This window comes from Liolophura sinensis, chromosome 4 (assembly GCF_032854445.1).
Source record: "Liolophura sinensis isolate JHLJ2023 chromosome 4, CUHK_Ljap_v2, whole genome shotgun sequence".
Lineage (NCBI taxonomy): Eukaryota > Metazoa > Mollusca > Polyplacophora > Chitonida > Chitonidae > Liolophura > Liolophura sinensis.
Window position 1 is genome coordinate 24,659,686 of NC_088298.1, and position 27,578 is coordinate 24,687,263.

Below are 27,578 nucleotides of genomic sequence, written 5' to 3' on the forward strand. Positions count from 1 at the left end.
AAACTAATCACCCTGCCGTAACTTTAATGACATTTAGCTAAATTCACATATTTTATCAAACTTATCACCCTGCTGTACCTTTAATCACAATTAGCTGAATTCACATGATATTTCACCAAACTAATCACCCTGCTGTAACTTTAATCACAATTAGCTGAATTCACATGATATTTCACCAAACTCATCACCCTGCTGTAACTTTAATTACATTTGGCTGAATTCACATGATATTTCTTCAAACTTATCACCCTGCTGTAACTTTAATCACAATTAGCTGAATTCACATGATATTTCACCAAACTAATCACCCTGCTGTAACTTTAATCACAATAAGCTGAATTCACATGATATTTCATCAAACGTATCACCCTGCTGTAACTTTAATTACATTTGGCTGAATTCACATGATATTTTATCAAACTTATCACCCTGCTGCAACTTTAATCACAATTAGCTGAATTCACGTGATATTTCACCAAACTTATCACCCTGCTGTAACTTTTATCACAATTAGCTGAATTCACATGATATTTTACCAAACTTATCACCCTGCTGTAACTTTTATCACAATTAGCTGAATTCACATGATATTTTACCAAACTTATCACCCTGCTGTAACTTTAATCACATTTGGCTGAATTCACATGATATTTTACCAAACTTATCACCCTGCTGTAACTTTAATCACAATTAGCTGAATTCACATGATATTTTATCAAACTTATCACCTTGCTGTAACTTTAATCACATTTGGCTGAATTCACATATTTCATCAAACTTATCACCCTGCTGTAACTTTAATTACATTTGGCTGAATTCACATGATATTTCTTCAAACTTATCACCCTGCTGTAACTTTAATCACAATTAGCTGAATTCACATGATATTTTACCAAACTTATCACCCTGCTGTAACTTTAATCACATTTGGCTGAATTCACGATATTTTATCAAACTTATCACCCTGCTGCAACTTTAATCACAATTAGCTGAATTCACGTGATATTTCACCAAACTTATCACCCTGCTGTAACTTTTATCACAATTAGCTGAATTCACATGATATTTCTTCAAACTTATCACCCTGCTGTAACTTTAATCACAATTAGCTGAATTACATGATATTTTATCAAACTTATCACCCTGCTGTAACTTTAATCACAATTAGCTGAATTCACATGATATTTCATCAAACTAATCACCCTGCCGTAACTTTAATGACATTTAGCTAAATTCACATATTTTATCAAACTTATCACCCTGCTGTACCTTTAATCACAATTAGCTGAATTCACATGATATTTCACCAAACTAATCACCCTGCTGTAACTTTAATCACAATTAGCTGAATTCACATGATATTTCACCAAACTCATCACCCTGCTGTAACTTTAATTACATTTGGCTGAATTCACATGATATTTCTTCAAACTTATCACCCTGCTGTAACTTTAATCACAATTAGCTGAATTCACATGATATTTCACCAAACTAATCACCCTGCTGTAACTTTAATCACAATAAGCTGAATTCACATGATATTTCATCAAACGTATCACCCTGCTGTAACTTTAATTACATTTGGCTGAATTCACATGATATTTTATCAAACTTATCACCCTGCTGCAACTTTAATCACAATTAGCTGAATTCACGTGATATTTCACCAAACTTATCACCCTGCTGTAACTTTTATCACAATTAGCTGAATTCACATGATATTTTACCAAACTTATCACCCTGCTGTAACTTTTATCACAATTAGCTGAATTCACATGATATTTTACCAAACTTATCACCCTGCTGTAACTTTAATCACATTTGGCTGAATTCACATGATATTTCACCAAACTTATCACCCTGCTGTAACTTTAATCACAATTAGCTGAATTCACATGATATTTTACCAAACTTATCACCCTGCTGTAACTTTAATCACATTTGGCTGAATTCACATGATATTTTACCAAACTTATCACCCTGCTGTAACTTTAATCACAATTAGCTGAATTCACATGATATTTTACCAAACTTATCACCCTGCTGTAACTTTAATCACATTTGGCTGAATTCACATGATATTTTACCAAACTTATCACCCTGCTGTAACTTTAATCACAATTAGCTGAATTCACATGATATTTTATCAAACTTATCACCTTGCTGTAACTTTAATCACATTTGGCTGAATTCACATATTTCATCAAACTTATCACCCTGCTGTAACTTTAATTACATTTGGCTGAATTCACATGATATTTCTTCAAACTTATCACCCTGCTGTAACTTTAATCACAATTAGCTGAATTCACATGATATTTTACCAAACTTATCACCCTGCTGTAACTTTAATCACATTTGGCTGAATTCACGATATTTTACCAAACTTATCACCCTGCTGTAACTTTGATCACATTTGGCTGAATTCACATGATATTTCATCAAACTTATCAACCTGCTGTAACTTTAATCACAATTAGCTGAATTACATGATATTTCATCAAACTAATCCCCTGCTGTAACTTTAATCACAATAAGCTGAATTCACATGATATTTCATCAAACTAATCACCCTGCTGTAACTTTAATTACATTTGGCTGAATTCACATGATATTTCACCAAACTTATCACCCTGCTGTAACTTTAATTACATTTGGCTGAATTCACATGATATTTCTTCAAACTTATCACCCTGCTGTAACTTTAATCACAATTACCTGAATTCACATGATATTTCACCAAACTAATCACCCTGCTGTAACTTTAATCACAATTAGCTGAATTCACACGATATTTTACCAAACTTATCACCCTGCTGTAACTTTAATCACATTTGGCTGAATTCACATAATATTTCATCAAACTAATCACCCTGCTGTAACTTTAATCACATTTGGCTGAATTCACATGATATTTCATCAAACTTATCACCCTGCTGTAACTTTAATTACATTTGGCTAAATTCACATATTTCACCAAACTTATCATCCTGCTGTAACTTTAATTACATTTGGCTGAATTCACATGATATTTCTTCAAACTTATCACCCTGCTGTAACTTTAATCACAATTAGCTGAATTCACATGATATTTCACCAAACTAATCACCCTGCTGTAACTTTAATCACAATAAGCTGAATTCACATGATATTTCACCAAACTTATCACCCTGCTGTAACTTTAATCACAATTAGCTGAATTCACATGATATTTTATCAAACTTATCACCTTGCTGCAACTTTAATCACATTTGGCTGAATTCACATATTTCTTCAAACTTATCACCCTGCTCTAACTTTATTTACATTTGGCTGAATTCACATGATATTTCACCAAACTTATCACCCTGCTGTAACTTTAATCACAATTAGCTGAATTCACATGATATTTTACCAAACTTATCACCCTGCTGTAACTTTAATTACATTTGGCTGAATTCACATGATATTTTACCAAACTTATCAACCTGCTGCAACTTAAATCACAATTAGCTGAATTCACATGATATTTTATCAAACTTATCACCTTGCTGTAACTTTAATCACATTTGGCTGAATTCACATATTTCATCAAACTTATCACCCTGCTGTAACTTTTATCACAATTAGCTGAATTCACATGATATTTCATCAAACTTATCACCCTGCTGTAACTTTAATCACATTTGGCTGAATTCACATGATATTTTACCAAACTTATCACCCTGCTGTAACTTTAATCACAATTAGCTGAATTCACATGATATTTTATCAAACTTATCACCTTGCTGCAACTTTAATCACATTTGGCTGAATTCACATATGTCATCAAACTTATCACCCTGCTGTAACTTTAATTACATTTGGCCGAATTCACATGATATTTCTTCAAACTTATCACCCTGCTCTAACTTTATTTACATTTGGCTGAATTCACATGACATTTCACCAAACTTATCACCCTGCTGTAACTTTAATCACAATTAGCTGAATTCACATGATATTTTACCAAACTTATCACCCTGCTGTAACTTTAATTACATTTGGCTGAATTCACATGATATTTTACCAAACTTATCACCCTGCTGTAACTTTAATCACAATTAGCTGAATTCACATGATATTTTATCAAACTTATCACCTTGCTGTAACTTTAATCACATTTGGCTGAATTCACATATTTCATCAAACTTATCACCCTGCTGTAACTTTAATTACATTTGGCCGAATTCACATGATATTTCATCAAACTTATCACCCTGCTGTAACTTTAATTACATTTGGCTGAATTCACATGATATTTTACCAAACTTATCACCCTGCTGTATCTTTAATCACAATTAGCTGAATTCACACGATATTTCATCAAACTTATCACCCTGCTGTAACTTTAATCACATTTGGCTGAATTCACATGATATTTTACCAAACTTATCACCCTGCTGTAACTTTAATCACAATTAGCTGAATTCACATGATATTTTATCAAACTTATCACCTTGCTGCAACTTTAATCACATTTGGCTGAATTCACATATTTCATCAAACTTATCACCCTGCTGTAACTTTAAACACATTTGGCTGAATTCACATGATATTTGTTCAAACTTATCACCCTGCTGTAACTTTAATTACATTTGGCTGAATTCACATGATATTTTACCAAACTTATCACCCTGCTGTAACTTTAATCACAATTAGCTGAATTCACATGATATTTTACCAAACTTATCACCCTGCTGTAACTTTAATCACAATTAGCTGAATTCACATGATATTTTATCAAACTTATCACCTTGCTGCAACTTTAATCACATTTGGCTGAATTCACATATTTCTTCAAACTTATCACCCTGCTCTAACTTTATTTACATTTGGCTGAATTCACATGATATTTCACCAAACTTATCACCCTGCTGTAACTTTAATCACAATTAGCTGAATTCACATGATATTTTACCAAACTTATCACCCTGCTGTAACTTTAATTACATTTGGCTGAATTCACATGATATTTTACCAAACTTATCACCGTGCTGTAACTTTAATCACAATTAGCTGAGTTCACATGATATTTTATCAAACTTATCACCTTGCTGTAACTTTAATCACATTTGGCTGAATTCACATATTTCATCAAACTTATCACCCTGCTGTAACTTTAATTACATTTGGCTGAATTCACATGATATTTCTTCAAACTTATCACCCTGCTGTAACTTTAATTACATTTGGCTGAATTCACATGATATTTTACCAAACTTATCACCCTGCTGTATCTTTAATCACAATTAGCTGAATTCACACGATATTTCATCAAACTTATCACCCTGCTGTAACTTTAATCACATTTGGCTGAATTCACATGATATTTTATCAAACTTATCACCTTGCTGCAACTTTAATCACATTTGGCTGAATTCACATATTTCATCAAACTTATCACCCTGCTGTAACTTTAATTACATTTGGCTGAATTCACATGATATTTCTTCAAACTTATCACCCTGCTGTAACTTAAATTACATTTGGCTGAATTCACATGATATTTTACCAAACTTATCACCCTGCTGTAACTTTAATTACATTTGGCTGAATTCACATGATATTTCTTCAAACTTATCACCCTGCTGTAACTTTAATCACAATTAGCTGAATTCACATATTTCATCAAACTTATCACCCTGCTGTAACTTTAATTACATTTGGCCGAATTCACATGATATTTCTTCAAACTTATCACCCTGCTGTAACTTTAATTACATTTGGCTGAATTCACATGATATTTTACCAAACTTATCACCCTGCTGTATCTTTAATCACAATTAGCTGAATTCACACGATATTTCATCAAACTTATCACCCTGCTGTAACTTTAATCACATTTGGCTGAATTCACATGATATTTTACCAAACTTATCACCCTGCTGTAACTTTAATCACAATTAGCTGAATTCACATGATATTTTATCAAACTTATCACCTTGCTGCAACTTTAATCACATTTGGCTGAATTCACATATTTCATCAAACTTATCACCCTGCTGTAACTTTAATTACATTTGGCCGAATTCACATGATATTTCTTCAAACTTATCACCCTGCTGTAACTTAAATTACATTTGGCTGAATTCACATGATATTTTACCAAACTTATCACCCTGCTGTAACTTTAATCACAATAAGCTGAATTCACATGATATTTTACCAAACTTATCACCCTGCTGTAACTTTAATTACATTTGGCTGAATTCACATGATATTTTACCAAACTTATCACCCTGCTGTAACTTTAATCACAATTAGCTGAATTCACATGATATTTTATCAAACTTATCACCTTGCTGTAACTTTAATCACATTTGGCTGAATTCACATATTTCATCAAACTTATCACCCTGCTGTAACTTTAATTACATTTGGCCGAATTCACATGATATTTCTTCAAACTTATCACCCTGCTGTAACTTTAATTACATTTGGCTGAATTCACATGATATTTCACCAAACTTATCACCCTGCTGTAACTTTAATCACATTTGGCTGAATTCACATGATATTTCTTCAAACTTATCACCCTGCTGTAACTTTAATCACAATCAGCTGAATTCACGATATTTTATCAAACTTATCACCCTGCTGTAACTTTAATCACATTTTGCTGAATTCACATGATATTTCATCAAACTTATCACCCTGCTGTAACTTTTATCACAATTAGCTGAATTCACATGATATTTTACCACACTTATCACCCTGCTGTAACTTTAATCACATTTGGCTGAATTCACATGATATTTTACCAAACTTATCACCCTGCTGTAACTTTTATCACAATTAGCTGAATTCACATGATATTTTACCAAACTTATCACCCTGCTGTAACTTTAATCACAATTAGCTGAATTCACATGATATTTTACCAAACTTATCATCCTGCTGTAACTTTGATCACATTTGGCTGAATTCACATGATATTTCACCAAACTTATCACCCTGCTGTAACTTTAATCACAATTAGCTGAATTCACATGATATTTTACCAAACTTATCACCCTGCTGTAACTTTGATCACATTTGGCTGAATTCACATGATATTTCATCAAACTTATCACCCTGCTGTAACTTTAATCACATTTGGCTGAATTGGTTTGTCTCTAACATAATCATCACAATCATCATACTGTGTTTAATTTCAGCAGCATATCAAAAGTCTTAACAGTTCACTTCCAACAGCATCCATGACAACTGCCCAGTCTGATATACATGTAACTAACAGTCCTTCATGTACTGTCACACATAACTACCCGTGAAAGACTCTATAACGAGTCTATACTTTATCCGTCGAGCCATCCTCAACATGGTTTGTCTTCAGCCATCAATCTGCCTGTCCAATACAGGGGGTTACACACTATAGCTCTAATGGATTTTCTTCAGCAGAAAAACTCCATGGCACACAAGTATTACAATGGCCAATGTGACTGACCTGGCCACACTGAAGGCGCTAATTCCAGCGCTCAGAAGGGATTAGAACCAAGAGTGTAAATTTGATCTGCAATGATCACTGAGTTCGTCTGCTTCATCAAGGGTTAATGGCGATATGTTTGGACCGTCAGTAGCTTGTGTACAATGCCAGGAGAGACAATAATGTCTGAAGAAAGGACTACATGTGCATGCAGAAAACTGGAGCTAAATTAAGCTTCCCAGCTTCGCACTATAAGGGATTTTGCAAAGGAAATGCAAGATCAGCCTGGCGAGAACATGAAATAATGAAAAGTCATGGAATGTTGTGAAACATGAAGGAGGAGAACATCTTTTTAGGATAACAAATTTTTTGTTTATTTCAGACTGCCATTGCAGCCTCTCATAAAAAACTTAAATGACCCCTATAACCTTGAAGAAAAAAGATCAAGGTCACTCAAAATCAATAGGGTTCTTCCTCACTCCAAGGTGTAAGTGTGGTGTAAGTTTGATGAACTGGAACTAAACCGTTTTAAAGATAACATGTTTACAAGCCTTTTAATTTAACCTAAATGACTCAAATGACCCTGAAGAAAAGGTCAAGGTTGCTGAAAAACAAAAAATGTTCTTCCTCATGACAAAGTGGTGAAAGTTTGGTGAATTTGACATTAACTGCTCTGGAGATATTATGTCTGCAAGCTTTTTTAACCCAAATAACCTAAATGACCCCAATGACCTTGAAGAAAAGGGCCAAGGTCGCTGAAAATTAAAAGGGTTCTTCCTCAAGACAAGTGTAAGTGTGGTGTAAGTTTGGTGAACTTGGGTTAAACCTTTCCAGAGATGGTGTTTGCAAGCCTTTAATAAAACTTTCACTTGAATGACCCCAATGACCTTGATAAAAAAGGTCAAGGTCACTGAAAATCAATAGGGTTCTTCCTCATTCCAAGGTGTAAGTGTGGTGTACCTTTGGCTGAGCCGTTCTAAAGATTGATGGACGGACCAACAGATGCCACCCACAACACCAACAACCCTTGGCCAATATTGGCTGAGGGGTAAAAAAACCTTTTCAATGAGCTACACGAATGGCCCACAAAATCGCAGAACACATCACTTTCTTCAGTGACGTTGCAGTAATTGCGTACTTGATATGTGTTTTATGAGGGGAGTTGATCATTGAGTACACAAGAAAATGGAACCCTGCTTAAACATGCACACCACTGGTCCCATTTTTGGGTGGCGGGAACTTGAGTATCCGGGAATAACCTACCTTAATTCCTTGTTATAAGAAAATGCCTCTAAAAATTGAAGTAGGTATCACTTAATAAACCACTTAAAACTATGCACAAAATTATTACACTTTCATTTATTTTTTTAGACTTTTGTGAAAGAGTTAAAGGCACTCAAACATTTGAATTTTGATGTGGGCTTTATGGACCATACTATCAGCAGTTAGGAACTCTGATGTCACAGGAAGATTATCCCACTCTGATCATGACACTGAATGCTGGAATAACTCTTCTTATCTGTGAGTAAGAGATTTATGGAAATAAGGTTCCCAAAAATTCCTTCCTTCTGGTGAACATCAGGAAAAACGGTGATGTGACGTCAGGGTTCCTAGATACTGTCAGTATGGCTCATAAAGCTTTTTGAATGCCTTTCAACACTTTTTAAAAAAAGCTGAGAAAAGTAAATGCAAGTATTTTTGTACTCAGTTGTCTGTTTGTTGAACCTTACTTATTTTAGCTTTCTTTTACTTGAACTGCTGTTAGCTACTTGGTATCAAGACATACATGAAACAAAAGTGACTCACTGAATCAGAGAGGGACTCGCTGTGACGAAACTGCATGAGTTTTTCTCGACTCATCCTCTCAGACTTCTGCAATGGTGACTTATCAACCCGGACCACAGGGTTCGGCTGCAGATTATCCCGAGATTTTCGGTTGTCGTTGTCGCTGGACATGATTATGTAGTCAAGCTTCCACACAACAATTGGTTATCTTGTACTGGTCATCATATATCCAGTATTATCAGGTAAAAAATTTGCTGGCTGCCTATCTGGGTTATCTTGAGCACATTGCGGTCCTGAGTATCTACAAAGAGAATAAAAAGATATTACAACCATGGAAAAAATTTGGTGTTCTACTGCATGAAGTTTTGTCATATATACATTATATTTAGCAAGAACACCAATGAATACTAAAACAGCTCAATTAAGCCTATATTATGATGATGCCCTGATCTGACCCTGAAGTTGCAAGTCGATGTGCAGGCACAAGAATTTGGTCACAAATGAAATATCATGATCGAATCATGTCATGCTACACAAAGGACTACAGTATATAAAAGGCAAATGCAAATCATCATTAATGGGGGGTCTCCATGGCTGAGTGGGTTAGCACACCAGCACGGCGCAATGACCCAGGAGCCTGTCACCGATGCAGTTGCTGTAAATCCAGCTCATGCTGCCGTCCTCTCCAGCCGTACATGGGATGATCTGCCAGCAATCTGTTGATGGTCGTGGGCTTCCCCTGGGCTCTACCTGGTTTCCTTCCACTATAATGCTGGCCATGCACTGTTGAATAAGTGCAATACTCTTGAGTAAAGCGTAAAACACCCAATCAAATCAATAAATCATCGTTCATATGATGAGACTCAGAGCTGCAACTTCTCCTCACTACCAACATAGGAGAGGACCGAGAGGACCATTTCCAGTACTGTACACTGTACAGTAGAAGTTTTGTTTTTAATTTCCACTATTAACATGATGAATAGCCTGCTGAGCAGACTTCAGCATGATCACGTGTGCTTCAAACCTATCATATGCTATTCAAAGCATGAGAAGTCTGAATTCTCATACATGAGCGTGAAAATAGCCAGCTATAATACATACATCATAGTGCATGCAAATAGTCTAACTGCCTCTGTTCCAAAAAGCATGTCTACATTAGCATGTATGCTTCAGTTCATATCTACACAACGGCGATGAACACATTTATATTTTCCATCTAAATGAAAACTGCTTCATTATACAAACATGAAACACCAGCTGTGGAACATTGAACAGACAAAGAGATCATTCCCCCAACATACATATATGTATACATATTTGTAGCTTTTAAGTGTTTTCATTTGCAGGCTTGGATGTTCAAGCTGCAGAAACTTCTAATTATACATACATGTGGGTTAGTCTTCACCAAAAATATGTAATCTTTATAAATTCCCTGTTTTTGCCCACAGAAAATTAATAGATTAAAATGTGTACATCTACACACAGTACCCATCATCCTTATACATGTAATACATACATTTACTTCAGAATACTTCAGAATAGTTTTAAGAAAAAAACAAAGGCCAAGGGAGAAGTCAAACAAGACAATTTCCAATGATCAAAGCTGTGACAATTAAAGACTTAACTACATGCGATTTAATATATAATATACATCAGACACTGAGAATGTTCAGTTCAAAGGCTGATGTATGAGACATGTCTGTACTAAATCCATGGAGCGGAACTCGTCTGAAATATAACAGTACATGTACACATGCATACACATCTACGCGTACCTGTCCCTCACCTGCAATCAATGCAATTCCCGCACTTCTCAACAAAAGCTGCGATATTTTTTTGATTTCCACAATTCTTACAAAGAAATCTGGAACTGTAGTATACATACAAGTAGCCTTTGACAGACTGCAAATCATAAATGCTCACCTGGTTATAAATTATCCTGTATTTTCTGTGTGAAGACACATGTACATGTCCCATGTCATACATACATCCTGTGCATATATAACCCTGCTTCCACATGCAGGTACAGCCTATTGTGCACTCACAAATAAACAGTACATGCAATATACAAGTACATCAACATGCATGTATGGCTCTCGTACTCAAGCTGCTAATTTAATCATAAATACACGGTGATCAATACATGTGTATATATATGTATATATCCTAATCCTGTAAGAGGATTAACTCAGTAAATTGCAGAGAGGGATTTATATAGCCATCTGTTTAAGCTGGAACTTGAATAACCAGTCTAAACAGCTACTGTAAATCTTCAACCTTTTCGACCTCTAAAGCAATATTTGCAGAGGAATTTATGCATACCATTATTACGAAAACAACACTAAAATTTTTTTTAGCTGTGTCACTAAAGATGCAGGTTTCATAAAACCATGCAAATTATTTCTGTACACCAACTAGTTTTCTCAGAATGTTTCAAAATATTGATCGCAGAGGTAGTTGAAAGGGTTAAAGAATTATATTATACATGTATGTATGTACATGCAGCTGACAAAGAGCATCTCCAAACGGAACACCTGTTCAAGCTGTTATATTATATGCATTGTCACACATGTGTACATATCCCCAGTATACAACATAATCAGGAAACATCTACAATCTATAATGGCAACCGTTGTATAACCGTATAAATGAAATATTCTTGTACTGCACATAAAAGACCAATCAAATAAATAAATGAAAAAAAAAACAAGGTCTATAATACATGTATATGGATATTTTATACATGTAAAAAAGAATGAGATCCAAATATGTTTCTGAGCTGAAGTACATGTACATGTATGTAAAATGATGAGAGCTGCATTGGATAACAAAGGTCCAGCCACCTTCGGGGAACCAGAGAACTTCTTCAAAACAACATTACAATAATACTTGGAATTCTCTGTAATATTGTTTTTAGATTAACTTCAACCATTTCACAGACACATCATCTCCTAGCTTGTGGAATTCGATGTCACACATCGTCTCCTAGCTTGTAGAAGCCAATCTCACACACCGTCTCCTGGCTTGTAGAAGCCGATCTCACACACCGTCTCCTGGCTTGTAGAAGACGATCTCACACATCGTCTCCTAGCTTGTAAAAGCCGATCTCACACATCGTCTCCTACAGTAGCTTGTAGAAGCTGATCTCATACATCGTCTCCTACAGCAACTTGTAGAAGCTGATCTCACACATCGTCTCACAAAATGTCTCCTTGCTTGTAGAAGCTGATCTCATACATCGTCTCCTTGCTTGTAGAAGCCGATCTCACACATCGTCTCACAGGTTGTAGAAGCTGATCTCACACATTGTCTCTTGGCTTGTAGGAGCCAATTTCACAAATTGTTTCCTGGTTTGTAGAAGCCAATCTCACACATCGTCTCCGGGCTTGTAGAAGCCGATCTCACACACCCGTCTCCTGGCTTGTAGAAGCCAATCTCACACATCGTCTCCTTGCTTGTAGAAGCTGATCTCACACATTGTCTCCTCGCTTGTAGAAGCCGATCTCACACATCGTCTCCTCGCTTGTAGAAGCCAATCTCACACATCGTCTCCTAGCTTGTAAAAGCCGATCTCACACATCGTCTCAAAGGTTGTAGAAGCTGATCTCACAAATTGTCTCCTGGCTTGTAGGAGCCTATCTCACAAATTGTCTCCTGGCTTGTAGAAGCCGACCTCACACACCGTCTCCTGGCTTGTAGAAGCTGATTTCACACATTTGTCTCCTAGCTTGTAGAAGCCCATCTCACACATTGTCTCCTCGCTTGTAGGAGCCTATCTCACAAACTGCCTACTGGCTTGTACAAGCCGATCTCACACACTGTCTCCTGGCTTGTAGAAGCTGATCTCACACATTGTCTCCTAGCTTGTACAAGCCGATCTCACACATCGTCTCCTGGCTTGTAGAAGCTGATCTCACACATTGTCTCCTAGCTTGTAGACACCGATTTCACACATCGTCTCCGTGTGTTATATGTAAATTTACATGTATAATGCTGCCTCACTGGAAAACCATGCCACCACATGCATGTATGCACACAGCCAATCAGAGCTCTACCAAATCTGGGCCAATGAAAATAGAGGTTTCACTATATTTATAAAGGTCGAACCCTGAGAAGTACATGAAATGTCACGACTATAAGGCGACTGTAGTAGGCTATCACTTAAGTAAATTTTATATACAAACTACATACAGTTTACATGTTCAAAATGATATGATAATACACCATGGAAGGCAAATCTGTCCCGCAACAACAGAAATGTAATGAGACTCAGCAAAGTGTAATTACGTACATGTATCTACACAGACAGAACAAGAACGCTAATTATTTCTGTATCCTGCTACCTGCCCTCTTTAAAACATGTACCTGAAACTACTGCCTGTACATGTAAGTGCATGCACATCCACTTGGCCTAGATCTCATGCTGATCTTATACAAAGGTTTCCCTTTATATTATATTGCTGTGTTTTCATGACCTTGTTTGAAAAAAAAAAACAAAAACACAGGCATGCTAATTAAGTGAGATAATCATCCATTTATCAAATATTGTCTCCTCACTTGTAATCAAGAAAAAATGTATCTAATTATTTCCTATTGAATTTTACATGTAAAAATGGTCATGAAAAATAAACAAATAATTAACAGTGGCCTATTTCCAGGTGAATGCTTGAATGTATACCACGGCTGTTAAAGTCATGACATGCATGTCATGTACTGAGGCCAAAAGTGCTTTCAATGTTACGTGTTTAAGTCATCTTGAGTTATTATTATTTATAAGTCTATACATGATGTAACTGTTACACAACAGCAGACCAGATGTTCTCTACATGTAAAGTCTTTTCACAGACTAACTGGCACTGGATTAGAGTGAAAGTCACTACGACAGCCAGGATCAGCTGAGATGACAGATGCACTGTCATGAATACTGTAACAGATCAAGCAGCTGCTGTACAAATACGACTGCAGAATGCAGCTGCAGGGCGCCTACATGTGATATCCATCCTAACACATTAATGGCCCAAAATGTTCACCCATCTGTGCAAATGTACCCTATCAAGACTGTACAGTCTGAAATGGAAGTTATTACCCACATCTACCTCAGACTGTGAGCACATGTACACGTCTACATGTCACTATACAATGTACTAAGTCTGACGAGTACTAAACTATATCACATTCAGCAATTCCACACAAAGCTAGATGCTTTGATCTCAATTTCCAAAATTCTGAGAAAGACAAAAAAAGCCTGAAATAAGGGTCTTTATATATACAGTATGCATGTACATGTAAAAACAGCTTCACTCTCTACATTACACATGTATACAATACTGAGAGCCCTCCTCCTCGTTTGCCAATCCGAGATTACGTGGACTGGAATACAATCCAATTATCACCGGCTACAATTATACATGTATATTACACAGTCCCTAGCTAACACAGAGTACATCAAAGCCCATGGAATTACATGAAGCAGTGTCGGCGTGGCAGATCTCGCACGGTGAAAGCCTGACTAAATAATGCAACAACAGCGCACGCAGTGACGCAAAGTCAGTCAGCCTTGTTACAATTAAAGTATGCTTTTAATGCACTTGTATCCACTCACCCAAACAAACAGGTAACATGTAGCACATTATCAAAAGTGACATGGAACACTGATACCTACATTACAGATGTTCACTGACAAGTATTGCTGTCAGGAAGCTGAGTGTATATCCACATAAACCCTTGTCCATGTCAGTAGTAAAATGCTATTTTTTCAAGACTTAATGGACTGCATCCACAATGAGGATGGAATATCCTAACACACAGGTAGTAATGACACAGCACATTATCAAAGTAGCACATGAACACGGATGCCTACAATTACACACAGCCCATGACAGAGAACTTTTTCTTCTTTTACCCCCGACTAACAGCATACACGTGAACTGTAGACACAACAAGGAATCCTGTAACAGTTTGTAGGTATAATTACAAGTAGCACATAATCAAAACGATATAACACTGATACATACCTATAAACATGTCCATGTACAAAGGGTCAAACTCTTTTGTCAGGCCACTACAGTAAGATACACATGTACCACACTGACCACATGCCAGGACTGAACTAGCTGCAACCACAGTGAGAAATCTTAGCACACAGGTGGCACTCCATCAAAACCACATACATGTATGTACAAGTACAAAGAATCCCTTCAGCAGGAGGCTGCAGCATACTGTCCGTTCTGGTCAGGCCAGAAATGAACTAAATGGCACACTGAGGAACACTGGCACCCTGAGGAATCCATAACACACAGCTTGTACACGAATTATACCAAAGTGGTATACACATGTCACTGTATGAATGCATGTACCTACATAGCATGTACATGAATTTCCATGTTCAATCCAATTTGGAAGCTAGACGGACAGCTAAACATACTCGCCCCCATGCATGGTAATGGACTCAGGGTTTGTTTTTTTTTTCCAGACTTTCTGGTAAAGATTCGACAGTTATCAATAATACATGTGCGTCATGTAAGGCTAGCTCTTGTTACGAGTGATGGATGTTAAATTGATGGAACTCGCTGGCTTGTTTCGATCCACTGAGCAGATGTATCATGTCCATAACTATATAGAGGCATCACAGTTGATCTAGCTGTCAGATACACGCAACGAGATTATATCAAACAGGATTATATGGTATTTACATGGTATGATATGTCACATGACAAAAGTACCTTTACATGTGCAGGTACATGTATCACTGACATATACATGTACATGTGCAGGTACATGTATCACTGACATATATGTACAGGTGTAGGTCAACGTATCACTAACATACATGTACATATATATGTTTAGGTACACGTATCACTGACATACATGTACATATATATGTTTAGGTACACGTATCACTAACATACATGTACATATATATGTTTAGGTACACGTATCACTGACATACATGTACATATACATGTGCAGGTACAAGTATCACTACCTTACATGTACGTGCACATGTGCAGGTACATGTATCACTGAAATACATGTACATAAACATGTGCAGGTACATGTATCACTGCCATACATGTATGTGTACAGGTCCATGTATTGCTGACATACATGTACATGTACGAACACGTATGTAAACATGTAAACCAACTGAAAGACCAGTCAGGGCTGTATCTCCATTTTAACTTCGAAAACCAATTGAGCATCTAAACTGTTGGGAGCCCAAAGTCATCAAGATGTATTAAATCTAAAGAGTAGATGACACAAAAGTATGACGCTTAACCAAGAAGTTTAATTTTTATACCAACTGATTTTATTCACAGACTGAAGAGCCCTCAAAGGGAGTCATTTGAGATGCATTTTTTACATAAAATTTATTAATGCACAGTAAGGATGTCGACTTCAAAGTTTGGAATCAGAATCTTAAACATTTGTTTGTCTGGATATAGTCCTGCCTTGTGAGTACCTAGTTTAATACATGTCAAACTTTTCAATTTTTGTCTACATGTATTTTGACCCAGAATGCAAGGGAATCTTTGTACATTCCTACAGAGCAGGAATCCCATGGTACATGTTCATGTATCAAAATGCACATCAAAAATAAAAAAAATCTCCATCAAAAAAATTTCACTTAACCTGATTGTTTCCATACATCTGTATGGTCTCAGAGGACTGTATATATAAAAGTGTCATCTGGCTCACGTCAACAATTCTATACACAGATTTTATTCTAAATATCTAAAATCAAATCCTTCTGCTTTAAATATCCATAGTCATCAATAAGTGAATTTCAGAGAAAATCAGCTTCCTGTGCTTTTGCCATACAAGGGAAAGTCCCTCCTGGCAATTTTACATTAATCATCAACATATGCATTCTGAACAGGTCTGTGAATCGATTTAAGTCCCTAATGAAGCGAATAACACTCACAGCTGATATCAACAACGCTCTACCAGTAATGGATTATGTTATTACAACAACGTGGTACAGTATTCACCCTTCTCTAATTTTATACACTCAAAAAGCTTGTGCACTCAGCAGCCTTAAAATTTGTATAAAAAGTAGAATGTACATTGTACACAAAAGCCAATTCCATTATCGCAGTTCAGAAATTCAAGATACACCTCAGCTCAAGACTAAATGACTAACATGACTAATGAAGATGACAAAGGTAAATTTGATGTTATAACCATTAACAAAAAAAGTAAGAAAATATTGAACAAGAAAAACATGATATCTAAACATTTATTATTTATTTTGTTTGGCTGGTGTTTTAAGTCGTACTCAAGAATATTTCACTTTAATATACAACGGCAGCCAGCATAATGGTGGGAGGAAACAGAATAGAGCCCAGGGAAAACCCACGACTATCCGCAGGTTGCTCATAGACGAATACATGATATATGCACACTTCCCCTTTGACCTGTCAGATAAATGTAGCAATTAAAGTGCACAACAGAGTAAAAATGGCCATACATGTAATTTTTTTGAAAAGGATGAAATGGCCAAAAACTCACACTTAGTCTGTAAATAAATCATAATATAATAAATGAATAAATATAGACTATATTCTTTAAATGAATTACAATGTATGTAAGTCTCCAATTTGGGATAATTTTGATCCTGATTCTCATCAGTGCCATACACAATGTGTACATGTACAACTGCTTGTTGTGGGGAGTGGGTGGGGGGGGGAGGTTAAGAATGGTTTCAACGGCCATCATGTCAAAATGGTTCTGGTGATGAAGTGTAGAATTGTCTATGATGCACTACACTGTATACAGTCAGATATAATCATCAATCAGGGTCATCCATATTTTATATATATATAGTATACACAGTACATGTAAATTACATTTGCATGAATGTGTGTATACAATGAGGGACTTGACTAAGATCGTTTTGTAACTCATTCATCTCCCACAGAAAATTATTTTTATTTCGGTAAACGATTATCTCCACACAAAAGGTTGATCAAATTCCGGTAAAGTCATTGCACAAGCAGTAACATAGCACCATACTTAACATTACAGGTAATGTACCCTATCTTGATACTGTCATGTCTTCAGGACTTCATGGACTGACAATAAGCACAGAACCAGGAAGCTACTTGCCAAGATTTAGGATAGTTACTTTACCCCACATATTCGCCTTTAGTTTAATACTCCAACCCTCAGTCGTGCTCTAGCCAAACCCTCAGTCGTGCTCTAGCCAGCCCTCAGTCGAGCTCTACCCAACCCTCAATCATGCTCTAGCCAGCCCTCAGTCGTGCTCTAGCCAACAGTCAGTCATGCTCTAGCCAGCCCTCAGTCGTGTCCTAGCCAGCCCTCAGTCGTGCTCTAGCCTCTGGACCGTCAGGCTCTTAAGTTTCTCATTTCTATATATTTGTCACCCATTTAAAGTAAAAGAAAGTCAAAATATGAAGTAAGCTTCATCAAACAGACAACTGAAAACTATGCATGAAAATACTTTCATTTATTTTTTCAGATTTTTCAAAGTGTTGAACGGCATTCAAATATTTGATTACTATGGTGGGCTTTATGAGCAAAACTCACGGTATCTAGGAACTCTGACGTCACGTCACTTTTTTTTTGCGTGATGTACACCAGAAGAACGACATTTTTGGGATCATTAACTCAGTCATGTTTTGCTCATGGGTAAACAGATTTCCTCTTCCTCTGACATCAGAGTTCCTAAACTCTGATAGTATGGTACATAAAGCTACCTCACCATTCAAATGTTTGAACGCCTTTAACTCTTTTCACAAAAATGTAAAAAAATAAATGAAAGTATTCCTTAGTTCTACAGGTAAATGGTCTATTTAGTGATGACTACTTCGATTTTTAGAGGTCTTCTCCATTAATGATTCCAGCATGCTTTAATAATATCCCTCGCACTGTGACCTCAATGGTCAAAGATTCCTGTTTCCATCATGATCCTAGGATATACATGTACTTGTAGATGTTGTGTACATGTTGTGTACATGTAGTTGTACATGTTGTGTACATGTAGTTGTACATGTTGTGTACATGTACTCCATGTATTTATCAATTCCTATTCAAAGCAATACTCAAGAATTTTTACTTATATGACGTAGGTCATGCAGTTCTATTTACAGTATATGATGTAGGTCATGCAGTTCTATTTACAGTATATGATGTAGGTCATGCAGTTCTATTTACAGTATATGATGTAGGTCATGCAGTTCTATTTACAGTATATGATGTAGGTCATGCAGTTCTATTTACAGTATATGATGTAGGTCATGCAGTTCTATTTACAGTATATGCAGTCCCTGGGCCTACTGTAAAACTACAATATTTTCAACCTCTAAAGCACTTTTGTGAAACTCACATCAAAAATGTTTGTTTGCATCACTAAAACTGGGGGCTTCCTAAAACTGCAGATTATTTCTCTACACCCCATAGTTTGAGATTATTTCTCTACACCCCATAGTTTGAGATTATTTCTCTACACCTCCTAGTTTGAGATTATTTCTCTACACCCCATAGTTTGAGATTATTTCTCTACACCCCATAGTTTGAGATTATTTCTCTACACCTCATAGTTTGAGATTATTTCTCTACACCCCATAGTTTGAGATTATTTCTCTACACCCCATAGTTTGAGGTTATTTCTCTACACCCCATAGTTTGAGTTTATTTCTCTACACCCCATAGTTTGAGATTATTTCTCTACACCCCATAGTTTAAGTTTATTTCTCTACACCCCATAGTTTGAGATTATTTCTCTACACCCCATAGTTTGAGATTATTTCTCTACACCCCATAGTTTGAGATTATTTCTCTACATCCCATACACTCAGAATGTTTCAAAATATTTTCCACTGGTGGTTTAAAGGCCAAGGAATTAGGGTACATGTATTTAACTCGTTGTGTACAGTAGTTACCTCAAACTAGTTTGACAAACCACAGCGTCTTACCGACCAACTGCAAGCTAACCTTAAAATCAATTCGTGCCTGAGGAGTGGTTAGGCCAATGGCAATAAAATTCTCTCCGCTCGGAATCTCTCTCCAAAACCACGACATTTCCGGACCAAGAAGAGGTTTCCTCTCAGTGCATCCCCAAGACACAGAGAAGTCAAGCCAATTGACACTCACGATACCCACTGGTGTGCACCAGCAAATGTTCAGCAAGACTACAGTGAGGAAGGGCAAGTACACTGAGTACAGAGTACCCCATACAAAGGGATGTGGTGTAACCGCCTGGAAGGGACATAAGCCCAGAGGGTAGGGAAGAATGGCGGTGGGTAAACTGTGGCATGTAGCGAGGGGAGGACGGGATTGGAACCTCTTAAAGGCCCATCGAGGAGCAGCAAGATTAAACAACTGCAAAGTGTTTTTGCTGTCGACGTCGCCATAACAACCAAGTCATGCAATCCCTAAAGACAGAGCTAATAGTCGCTCAGGTAGCTCAGGCTACAATAAGGATGGTGTTTTTACCTGAAAACACGCTAGGCTCTTTTCTATGATCAGCTGCCCACACTACTAATCCTCTATGGTGGGAGATTAGGGAGGGGGAGGCGAGAGAAATGGGGGTGCACAGTGAAATGTTGCATTATGATGAGTGATATGAGTACACTACTGCCCACACTATAAAACCACTGGTCTTTCGGCATGTCAATGAAAAACTTTTCCACATAAAGTTTGGACACACAAAGTTTCATTTTCCTGAGTGGTTTTCAACAAATGAAGTTGATGTACATACTTGAACCTAAAAGTATAGGACACTACATATATACATACAAATAAGAACACTGCTGGCCACTCTTCAATGCAACCAAGGCACTACAAACAACAGAGGCAGAGGAATCTGGTTCCCTTTCCAAGGCAAGACCCATACACACGTACAACACATGTTCTTGTGCACATTAACTGGTCTGCTTATCTGTGAGTGTTGGGATGAAATTCAGTTCATCCGAGTTATGAGGCCGTAACAAGAATAACTATCTTTTCACCCAGCCACTTTTGATGCTCAAAAGGATAAGAATTTTACAGTTCACCAAGTTAGCAAGTTCAAGTTCACATGCACTAAATTACCCTATCCTGGCTATACATAATAAAAACAATCCTAAAAAAAACAGCCCTATCAACAAAATGAACCAAAAGCATTTTTGGGCCTTTTCAGTTGATTGAAAGATCAATTTCTGCAGGGCTGATTGCGATGTCATGAGATGTTCCTCACTGCCTGGGGCTCACTCCCAGCACAATCCATCAGTTTAAACAATACTTGAACGTAATTTCATCAGACCTTCGATCAAGACTTTAGCGCTATCTTAAATAATTACAAGGTTGTATGCTCGCAGTATGGCTGTTCACATATTACACAGCAGAGGAGCTTTTTATCACTGGTGTTGGAAATTATGCTTGAAATAAAAAAAAAAGTCACAATCATTCGATATGGCTATAAAATCAAATATTTCATGCTTGACAGCTGGAAGCCTTGTGTGGAATGGTTTTAGTACTGAATACATCAATTTATTATAAATGTATGCCAAATCACAGTAAAATATAAACAGGGATTAAAGGAATTATTGGATTAACTTAAAGAGATTATTTAAAGAGGGGGGAGGGGGGGTTCCATGGCCGAGGTGGTTCGTATGCCAGCCCTGACACTATGACCCAGTAAAACTCATGACGGCTTACTTGCCTTTTGTAATGCGTCTCAGTGAAGCAGCACTAGATAAAAGAGTGGTGGAAATCCGTCCTGCGACAAGGAGGTACGTTACATACATTCTAAGGATTCCTTTGCCGTCATATGAATGAAAAATTGTTGAATACGACGTTAAACCCCAAGCACTGACTCACATGTGAAGATGTTGATTTATTCATATAATCATACACGAACTAGGACGGTGGGGAGATTAGGTTTAACAACACATCTTTATGAAAATGTAGAGCATTGTACATCACCTCAGCGTGGCCATTTTTGACACATTTTCTTCATTCTGATTTATTCATCCACCTTAAGAGAAAACTTGTGAAGTCCTGATTGAGTGAGTGAGTGAGCGAGTGAGTCCTTGGGTGAAGTCTGATTAATGTCCTTACGAGAAAAGTTGAGTGTTGGCATCAAAACATATCATTTTAAGGTATTTATGTGCTTGTGAAAGTGCAACGATCAATTTCTCCTGACCACAAATAAGGCCAACTTGACTGGTGATGTTTGTAATACACACTGTACTAGACAGGTAAATGACTGGGGAGCATTTTTATGAACATGGCTTCTTGGCTCAACCTGAATCTAAAGTAAATGACTATTTGTAATCACCATCAGATTCATAACAGTATAAAGGCTGGGGATCAAATAAATGCAACAAAAGTTCTCCTCAACATCAATAAGAGTCATAAGTTTTTCGCAAAATTTCAGGCGTTTACTGTTTTCCCCAAAAACCAAATGAAAAAAAAATGTAAACCATTATTAACAGACTCCCGAAATCTACAAACTTTATTTTTCCAAATGAGGACACAGTCACAAATTCATGTATCTACATGTATTTACTTATTTATCTGATTGGCTTTTTACGCCATACTCAAGAATATTTCACTTATACGACAGCGGCCAGCATTGCGGTGGGAGGAAACCTGGCAGAGCCAAGGGAAAATTCAGGACCATCCACAGGTTGCTGACAAACCTTCCCACGGTCCTCACTGGTGGGAGGCTCCTAGGTTATTATGCCGCGCTGGCATGCTAACCCCCTCAGACAATGAGACCCCTGTATCTGCATGTAGCAACCTTGTCCAACCTATTCTAACATGTAGCTTCATTCATGTACGATGGAGTATTGGTACCCGAGGCACCACTGATATTAAACAGATCCAGGATGTACGATGGAGTATTGGTACCCAAGGCACCACTGATATTAAACAGATCCAGGATGTACGATGGAGTATTGGTACCCGAGGCACCACTGACATTAAACAGATCCAGGATGTACGATGGAGTATTGGTACCCGAGGCACCACTGACATTAAACAGATCCAGGATGTACGATGGAGTATTGGTACCCGAGGCACCACTGACATTAAACAGATCCAGGATGTACGATGGAGTATTGGTACCCGAGGCACCACTGACATTAAACAGATCCAGGATGTACGATGGAGTATTGGTACCCGAGGCACCACTGACATTAAACAGATCCAGGATGTACGATGGAGTATTGGTACCCGAGGCACCACTGACATTAAACAGATCCAGGATGTACGATGGAGTATTGGTACCCGAGGCACCACTGACATTAAACAGATCCAGGATGTACGATGGAGTATTGGTACCCGAGGCACCACTGACATTAAACAGATCCAGGATGTACGATGGAGTATTGGTACCCGAGGCACCACTGACATTAAACAGATCCAGGATGTACGATGGAGTATTGGTACCCGAGGCACCACTGACATTAAACAGATCCAGGATGTACGATGGAGTATTGGTACCCGAGGCACCACTGACATTAAACAGATCCAGGATGTACGATGGAGTATTGGTACCCGAGGCACCACTGACATTAAACAGATCCAGGATGTACGATGGAGTATTGGTACCCGAGGCACCACTGACATTAAACAGATCCAGGATGTACGATGGAGTATTGGTACCCGAGGCACCACTGACATTAAACAGATCCAGGATGTACGATGGAGTATTGGTACCCGAGGCACCACTGACATTAAACAGATCCAGGATGTACGATGGAGTATTGGTACCCGAGGCACCACTGACATTAAACAGATCCAGGATGTACGATGGAGTATTGGTACCCGAGGCACCACTGACATTAAACAGATCCAGGATGTACGATGGAGTATTGGTACCCGAGGCACCACTGACATTAAACAGATCCAGGATGTACGATGGAGTATTGGTACCCGAGGCACCACTGACATTAAACAGATCCAGGATGTACGATGGAGTATTGGTACCCGAGGCACCACTGACATCAAACAGATCCAGGATGTACGATGGACTATTGGTACCCGAGGCACCACTGACATCAAACAGATCCAGGATGTACGATGGAGTATTGGTACCCGAGGCACCACTGACATCAAACAGATCCAGGATGTACGATGGAGTATTGGTACCCGAGGCACCACTGACATCAAACAGATCCAGGATGTACGATGGAGTATTGGTACCCGAGGCACCACTGACATCAAACAGATCCAGGATGTACGATGGACTATTGGTACCCGAGGCACCACTGACATCAAACAGATCCAGGATGTACGATGGACTATTGGTACCCGAGGCACACTGACATCAAACAGATCCAGGATGTACGATGGACTATTGGTACCCGAGGCACCACTGACATCAAACAGATCCAGGATGTACGATGGACTATTGGTACCCGAGGCACCACTGACATTAAACAGATCCAGGATGTACGATGGACTATTGGTACCCGAGGCACCACTGAGATTAAACAGATCCAGGATGTACGATGGACTATTGGTACCCGAGGCACCACTGACATTAAACAGATCCAGGATGTACGATGGAGTATTGGTACCCGAGGCACCACTGACATTAAACAGATCCAGGATGTACGATGGAGTATTGGTACCCGAGGCACCACTGACATTAAACAGATCCAGGATGTACGATGGGAGTATTGGTACCCGAGGCACCACTGACATTAAACAGATCCAGGATGTACGATGGACTATTGGTACCCGAGGCACCACTGACATTAAACAGATCCAGGATGTACGATGGAGTATTGGTACCCGAGGCACCACTGATATTAAACAGATCCAGGATGTACAATGGACTATTGGTACCCGAGGCACCGCTGATATTAAACAGATCCAAACACATTAGGACGTTTAAGCTAGGCCATCACTCAATATATGTTCTCTGGGAGTATCCCAACCCAGTCTCTTCATGTTAATTTCAGGAAAATCCCTATCTTTTTCACATTAGACAGAATGATAAAAAAGAATTTTCTATCGACTGACATAGGTTTAGTCGGGTGGGGTGGGGTTGGGTGGGGTGGGGTGGGTGGGGTGTGGTGGTGGTGTGGTTTGTAGTGTGTGGGAAAGTAGGGGGGATGTTTCAGTGTCTTTGAGATGCCCTATTCTGACAAAATTGGGAGAGATGGAGAAAATTGGAAATGAGACCGTCTGATTTTAAATTCTGGCTAAATTATGCTGACCGACCATGTTGTTTTTTTCCCCCACTCAATCATGCCAGCATACTGTATTTCTGATGCTCAATGTTATTTTATTCTCAAAGGGTCATTTTAACATGCCAAACAAAGAATTTTTAAAGCATGGCCCAATATACATGTAGCATACCAATACACGTGTGATGGGAAAGTGACCAGATGTACAGCGTACACAGGCCAATTACCAACCCAAAGGGTCTAACAAACTAAAGCCCTAAAAACAAATTACATGTCTCTGCATCATATAGGTTGACCACATCTCAGTGGAAATTGAGCGAGTGAGTGAGTGAGTGCTTGGGGTTAAACATTGTACCAGTGGAAATTGAGGCGCATACTTTAATCAAAGCTCTGGCCACTTTCCAGACTGACCTGAACAAGAAAAGAAAATTACTGTCTGGTTTACGGATTTCCTTATACTGGTTGTCGTATGTGACGGGGGGGGGGGGGGGGGGGAGGGGCGGTCATGCTTCAATTTGGAATGAAAGTTAAACTATCACAATAAACTTGTACATGCACAATGAAAATCACAACAAGTGCAACAAAGATCTAAATGATTAGACTCATTGATCACACTTGGTTGATCAGTCTAATGTTTGCACCACTTGCACTGATAAACTTGTGCAAATGGCCAGCAAGTGGCCAGATAACGGCTGTTCAAAGTGAAACACACCAGATGCAAGTACACCGTCTTCAGAAATCAATCTTTATTACCATGAGCACAAAGGTGAGTGAAATTTGTAAAGATTTATCTGTATAGATCCTCCATGAAGGGTCTCATGTTACCATGGTTATTGCATCAGTGATCTGAGATGCCAATGTCTCAATTAATCATGACAATGGATAAATGAAATCACATCTACAGTACATGTAGGACTAGCTGCACAGAGTTATTAATGCCATCCTTATCAAATATGCGCTCGCATGAAGATCACAGCTGTGAGAATTAACACATCAATCTTTCTTCACAAGGTCATACATACATGTACTTCATCTGGATACTCAGTATTTATATATGGCTACACTTGATATAACGCTTTCGTCTTCATTTACCCAAAAACAGCTAATTCACACTCTCTTCCAGAGTTTCAATGCATCTATATTTACATGCAGGTATATCTCTTTATGTCTTGAAATTTTGCAAAACCCCTGTGATGAAGCCACAGGTTAAGAAAAAAATTCTACGATTACCAGACTGGCATATTACACATGTGCATGTAATTTATTTATTTACTTATCTGGTTGGTGTTTTACTCATCAAGGTATCTTAATGTTGGAGGGGTGAGGAGGCTGGAGTGACCATGAGTAATTCACCAATTGGCACGTACATGTACTTGTAAATGAAAACCATTTCCAGGTGTGAGATCAAGGTGTAAGCAGTATGGGTGGGTGGGCGATTGGGTGTGTGTGTGATTAGGTGTGACGAACAAGCGTGAAACAGACTGCATATGCGGCATGTCCACCGCCATGCCATTGTGTTGGCGATTACTCAATCATCTGATAGTTTCTTCTGACTATGGGAATTACATGTACATAAATACGCTCGAGTGTTTCCACTGACTGCGCAATTTTAGTGCACACATTAACGCAGAACAAATAGACCAGGTCTTTAACGTATGCGACGTGGATTTATTGCGAACAATTTATTGTTGACTGGCGGGGTTATACAATCATACAGGTGAACACAACTGTCAACACAGGGGCTGTGAAGGATCCTGAAAATCTCAATGCCTTGTCAGTTGATAAGCTTTACTAATGTCTGTCATAGAGACTGAAAGATAAGCATTTGAAAAAATAAATAAAAAAGGCTGGCTGCGGTACTTCTACATAAAGGAAGTGACATGTAACCCAACTAAAAATGAATTACATGTATCGGCTATTATGGCACTAGTTTGAGCACTAGCCACTGGACTAAACTGACCTTGGATCAAGTGCAATTGGACTCACTCCAAATCTATATTTTACCACACAACAGTCCATGTACATGTACATGTACGTATAAATTGGTGCTTTATCAGTATTTATATATGGTTGCACTTGATATAACGCAGATAACACTTGATAAAAACAGCTAATTCACACTCTCTTCCAGAGTTTCAATGCATCTATATTTACATGCATGTACTCTAATCCACTGGTCTCTAATTACGAATCATGCACCC

The 27,578-nt window shown here is 38.0% G+C and overlaps 2 protein-coding genes across 6 annotated transcripts in view; both read right to left on the reverse strand.

Annotated features, from left to right (window-relative positions):
• Nucleotides 1-27,578, reverse strand: part of LOC135464579 (oxysterol-binding protein-related protein 6-like) — an 81,760-nt gene that overhangs the window by 36,447 nt on the left and 17,735 nt on the right. For 4 of the 5 annotated variants that reach the window (XM_064742015.1, XM_064742013.1, XM_064742014.1 and 1 more), the window contains exon 2: nucleotides 9,251-9,530. In XM_064742015.1, the coding sequence (XP_064598085.1) occupies nucleotides 9,251-9,400 (150 nt within the window). In that variant the 5' untranslated portion in view covers nucleotides 9,401-9,530. Of the gene's footprint in view, nucleotides 1-9,250; nucleotides 9,531-15,243; nucleotides 15,468-27,578 lie in introns of those variants that run through there. The other variant, XM_064742012.1, reaches the window with a different exon arrangement.
• On the reverse strand, nucleotides 22,995-25,070 carry LOC135464543 (uncharacterized). Its single transcript, XM_064741968.1, has 2 exons — nucleotides 24,888-25,070; nucleotides 22,995-24,503 (listed from the first exon to the last, which is right to left on the reverse strand). Exons 1-2 carry the CDS (start codon nucleotides 25,068-25,070, stop codon nucleotides 22,995-22,997), a joined length of 1,692 nt encoding a protein of 563 aa, XP_064598038.1.

What these genes read in the sequence shown, in the direction of transcription:
- LOC135464543 (XM_064741968.1), bottom strand. Translation starts at nt 25,070, where the DNA reads ATGTGTTTGGATCTGTTTAATATCAGCGGTGCCTCGGGTACCAATAGT. An exon ending in ACATCCTGGATCTGTTTAAT is followed by an intron (nt 24,504 to 24,887) that starts GTCAGTGGTGCC and finishes GTTTGATGTCAG; the next exon opens with TGTGCCTCGGGTACCAATAG.